Source organism: Frankliniella occidentalis, unplaced genomic scaffold, assembly GCF_000697945.3.
Source record: "Frankliniella occidentalis isolate FOCC.00 unplaced genomic scaffold, Focc_3.1 Scaffold51, whole genome shotgun sequence".
NCBI lineage: Eukaryota > Metazoa > Arthropoda > Insecta > Thysanoptera > Thripidae > Frankliniella > Frankliniella occidentalis.
This window is the reverse complement of record NW_026267181.1, coordinates 438,492-443,638: the sequence shown is the minus strand read 5'-3', so window position 1 is coordinate 443,638 and position 5,147 is coordinate 438,492. Positions and strand designations below refer to the sequence as shown.

The 5,147-nt window shown below is 44.8% G+C and overlaps 1 protein-coding gene across 1 annotated transcript in view; it reads left to right on the top strand.

The window, feature by feature from the left end:
- Positions 1 to 1,024, top strand: part of LOC113213213 (myrosinase 1) — a 30,642-nt gene extending 29,618 nt beyond the window's left edge. The window contains exons 11-12 of the mRNA XM_026432198.2: positions 210 to 316; positions 763 to 1,024. Of these exons, the coding sequence (XP_026287983.2) occupies positions 210 to 316; positions 763 to 985 (330 nt within the window). The 3' untranslated portion in view covers positions 986 to 1,024. The remainder of the gene's footprint in view (positions 1 to 209; positions 317 to 762) is intronic.
- Positions 1,025 to 5,147: the final 4,123 nt, after the last annotated feature.

The following is a 5,147-nucleotide window of genomic DNA, read 5'->3' as shown; positions in this document are numbered from 1 at the left end:
ATTTGATATTGATCTATCGCCTATTTAAATTTAATTTAAAATCTGTTTTACACAATATTTTACAAGAACTGAAAGACAGGGGGCGGCGCTATAATCTGATGATAGATATTACGTGGTTTTCAATATGAACGGTGTTGCGGTGCGTTCCGTTTGGCTCCAACTGTATACTTATCACCATGCCATTTACCTACCTATGTGAATCTCAACAGGCATATCTACGAAGTGTCGTCTCAGTTGTCAACGATTTCAAGGTCAATGTGATGGGATACATCGTCTGGAGCTTAATTGACACCTTCGAATGGAGCAATGGATATGAGTAAGTCAGACGTAACTCGGTAGATGTAGATGCCAGACTATCATGTCACATGACAGATTGACATCAAAGAAACTGAAAAGCTGTAAAAGATGTGATCTGCAGCTTACTGGACGTGAAAACCAGTAGCTTTCGGTCAAGTCAGCCTCTACGGCTACCAGAGCTTCCACTAAAAACAAAAACAAATTATAGCACAAGAAATGCGCTTGTAGCCTGCAAGAATATTTGCATATTACAACGCTTTTTTACTTGTAAATTTGGGGTTGTTCTTACTGTATGTTCTTGTGCCAAGAATATTTAATTTGGTTGTGACTAAGTAGAAAGCAGCCCCTCGTCAGTAACTTTTCCCTTGACAAAAATCAGCAAGCTGCAGTTTGCCAGCATAAAGGGACTTGTTCTGTTTAGGTCCTCCAGCAATTGCTAACATGTTATCCGTTGCATTTTTTCAGCGCTAAATTCGGTATAGCTGCCGTAGATTATGAGAGTGGCAGCTTCAATCGCAGTCTCAAGTCCCCACCCGACTTCTGGCTTCAGATAGCAGAGAAACGAGTCATTCCGTTTGTAGAAGTTCCACAGTCTTCATCCTCGCCTTCATCTTATCGACTTGTGACCACAAAGACACTTTTGCTGGCCATCCTTCTATCTGTTAAGCATGTTGTGCAAATTTTATGACCCTACTCTGAAATATAAACTATTTATTTTTTTTGTAAACTGTCATACGCTCATTTACCTATGCCTGCTTCAACATTTCACTACTTTTGCAAGTGTCAACAAGCAGGCCTGCCCCTCCGCCAAACGAAGTTGTCAGGTTCACTTCGCTCCGCAGGCAACTCCCCGACCTTTCCATATTGAATACGTTTTCGCCCGATATGAGTCCGAAGAAGGGACAGCCCGTCTGAAGCCCAAGCGAACAGCTCTGAAAGTGCTTCAGATCACTCCCGTTTCGCCCAGTTTCTGCAAAATCCGAAATGTTTGGGAAGCAGCCTCCTCTAAAACGACAAAGAAATACTTCGTAAAATGTTGCTTCGGGTTTAGGTGAATAATGAGCGCCGTCAAGCTGTAAGTAGATTGTCGAAACCCGCACCCTAGTATAGGACAGACCGTTCTCTAACAGCAGAGGAAACAATGCGTTGTTTGGGGCTCGGGTAAAGAGGCTTGCTGAACGGACTCCTCCCAGCGATACGGGTTAGCTCAGCGGTCTAAGGCGTCGACATCACAACGGGGGAGCCCGAGAAGTAAGGGCACGAATCCTGGCGAGGCCAAGCAGTATTTATCTTTTCGGTCTGGTCTTGGAACAGTCCGGACTTGAATCGGGCTAGACCGACGGAGGGTTGCTCCTTTATTAGCAATTGCTATCAGTTGGCTGAAACATTCAAAACCCAGGAGAATGTATATTCTTGAAGGCTTATACCATACTCCGTAAGATTTCTTTTATCCCAAATTGTGACATTTTACTTATGCTTTCGTGAAGATTTTAAGGCTTTTATGTGTCAAAGTCTCGGCATAAGCTAGGGCACGGGTAATAAGTTGAACAAATTTCGGACTTTGACGGGATCGTCCGGTGAGCTCCGGACAAGCACCGGGCTGTCCAAAATTATCCGGATTCATTCCGGGTCGTCCGAACGTCGGCGGGCATCAACCCTACTATCCGAGTCGAGCGCCGGACTGATAGCGGAGGAGTCCGGACACAACCCGGACAGCCCATCGGGCCAAAATGGACTCGTCTCGGCCAGACTTTGGAACTTTTCACTTCGAATAGGTTCAGGGGAGCTGCGCGGCCCTTAAGATTTGCTCCTTGCACACAAGAAAAGACTGTAAGGGTGCGAAACCGTGACTACACCGCACCCTTCTGTTTTGAAAATGAATAAAAAAGATAACAAGCGCAGTTTTCACCTTGTATTGTTTTCCAAAGAGTCTAAAACTGGCCTTTTTTGCCATTGTTTTAAGTATATGGACCTCTAGCTCTGAAACGATTGAAGACACGACAATTCCAAGGACTAAATCTGATTCAAAATGTTCTGTTTGTGATGGTACTTTCTCTGTCGTTTTTCGATTCGAGGCTTTCTTTGTACTTCTTTATGCACAGTGTGGTCCTTTTCGGCGCATTTTCGTCGAAAAATCACCTCTAGCGCCCAAACGGTGAGAAATGGAGCTATACGGACAAAAGTTTAGTCGAAAAGGACCCTACTTTCACGAGTTACCCCTTAGACAATCATTAAAAAAATATACATTTTCTAACTTTTTCGGCCTTTTCTGTTTTCTTCGATACCCCCTTGCCCCTGGGGGATGGTTGGCAGGATTTGCCATAGGGCGTTTTCTAGGAGTGACCTTGAGATCCCCTGAAAATTTGAAGTCTCTAGCACATCTCCTTCTAGTGAAACAGACAGACACACAGACACGACGTCATTTGCATAAGCCCGCTGAAAAGCTTTCCCAGAGCAAAAAGGCGGGCGGAAAACTTATATTATTATACATTTTGTTATAGAGCTGTCCTTTCTTGGGACTTATATTTAAGGTAGGACCCTAGTGAAAAAATACCAAAAATCGAAAATACGTTGGATTAGTAAGGTTGAAAACGGTCTAGGGGCTCGTAGACCAAAAACTCGACCTTGAAGTTGTGGAACAGAGCTCTCCGATGAAAACAAGATGTGAACGAAGTTTTCCCGTCGAAATTTGAGACACCTGGAACTTACCCCGTAGGTCAGGGGTCTCAGACACGCGGCCCGCGGGCCGCAAGGGCCGCACTGGAGAGAGATGGAGCTATGTGATCGCAGTGAGTGCGAGTGAGAGGCCCGACTCGTGCGGCCCGCGTGACGTCACAGTCTGAGACCCCTGCCGTAGGTGCCTGAGACCTGTACGGGAAAAGTTCCAGGTGTCTCAAAATTTGGCGGAAAAATTTCGTTCACATCTTATTTTCATCAGAGAGCTCTGTTCTACAACTCGATACCTCAGAGTGAAAACCGCTCAGTCGTCCGAGCCCTGTCGGCAACCGCTTAGTCTGCCGCGCCGTTTGGACAACCGCTCAGTCAGCCGACCCCTCTCCACAACAGCTCAAATAATTTTTTTGACCAAAAATTTTGGATTGCACCATCGAAAAGAGCATGGTTCAATTAGTCAAAATCGATCAAAACATGAAAAGTGTCAAAAACGTCATTTGAGCGGTTGTTGAGAAGGGGCGGCTGACTGAGCGGTTATCGAAGCGCCTTCGCGGACTGAGCGTTTGTCCAACCGGCTCGGCAAACTAAGCGGTTGTCGAAAGGGCTCCGACGACTGAGCGGTTTTCACTCTGAGGTATCGAACATCAAGGTCGAGTTTTTTGGTCTACGAGCCCCTAGACCGATTTTCAGTCTTTCACTAGGGTCCTACCTTAACAAGGAGACAAAATGCAGGCCAGTAAAAAAAAAATCAGGATAGTTACGGCCGGGCATCTATCAGCAGGGCTGCCAACGGCTGTAACTCTGTTCGGCTGGGACCGGGCCTGCTTGGCCTGCCGGCGGCGACGCTCGGGCCAGCGGCCCGACCGTTTCATTTATGCAATGTGGTAAAAAACATAATCAAATAATATAGTGGGCCTCTGGCCCGCTTAAACCCGTCGTCATTAGAATTTGCCCCTTAGACATGAGAAAGGAATGTAACAGTGACGCACCGTGACTACAACCCACCCTTCTGCTTAGAAAAACTTCTTTTTTGAAGGGGGGGGGGGGGGCCACATTGCAGTTAGAGGCCTTTCTCTACAACTAAATGTTCTGTGGTGGTGGGTGGTTGCAGGGGTGATGGTGCAGCTGGTCCTGGTGTGGCCCATGCCTGTTGCACTTGGTGCCTTGCCACCTTACGAGGAGTCTATAAAAAGAAATAATGTTATTAAAGAAGGGAAAAAGATTAATATTTGTACGGAACAACAGTTGCAAGAATTAAGAACAATACGCTTAGTTTACTTTCTTAATCAAGAGGTTTGCACTATTTTTGAAAATTTATGTTTAATGTGGGTGTTTCAACTTAACGCTCCATCTGCTAAAAAGGAAACTCACCATGGTTTGTGTTGATGGAGCTTTAAAGAGTCAAGAAAATTCTAGATAGAGCAATAAAAGTAGACAAAAAATTAAGTGCCATTATTAAAAACTATCAGTTTTTTGGCAAAAACAATTAATTAAAATGAAATAAACCACTTATCTAAACTAAAAAATGTTTCATGCAGCAGGGAAGATAGCTCTGTGCGTCCAGCACCAAAATTGTCCCGTATCCAACATATGAGGCTGAAATAGAACAAACGGTATTGTGACACAAACACAGAAAGTGAAATATAAACATGCACCGCTCTTCCAGAACTTTAGATATGCCCTTGGAGATCCCGATGAGACATTATGAGATGTCATGAAAATCGCGTACACCTGGATTATGATTTCGTGGATCACGTGGATTACGTACGGATCACGTGGATTATGGATCACGTGGATTATGTACGCATCACGTGGATTACGTGGATTAAGTTGTATTTTAGGGCGTTTTTGGCAGGGGTCCGTAACGCAAAAATGCGGTACAAACACTTTTACGACAAAATCTTCTAGATGAAGTCTCGAATCTTGACATTTCCAGGCTCGTTTGATAGGCCAGCTGGTGCTTCAAAAATCTCTTGAAATAGCATTTGCAATAAAACTACTCCATATGTCCAAAATAGGCGCCTTAGAGTTTTCGGTACGATTTTCGGCACGTTACCGAAAACTGTAACGTGCCCATATCGGGCACAAGAAGCGGGTGATTCTCTCGTAAAAATGCTTTACATGTGCATACCGGGCCTGAAATAGGCTATTCCACTCGACGCGGTAAGGAGAACACA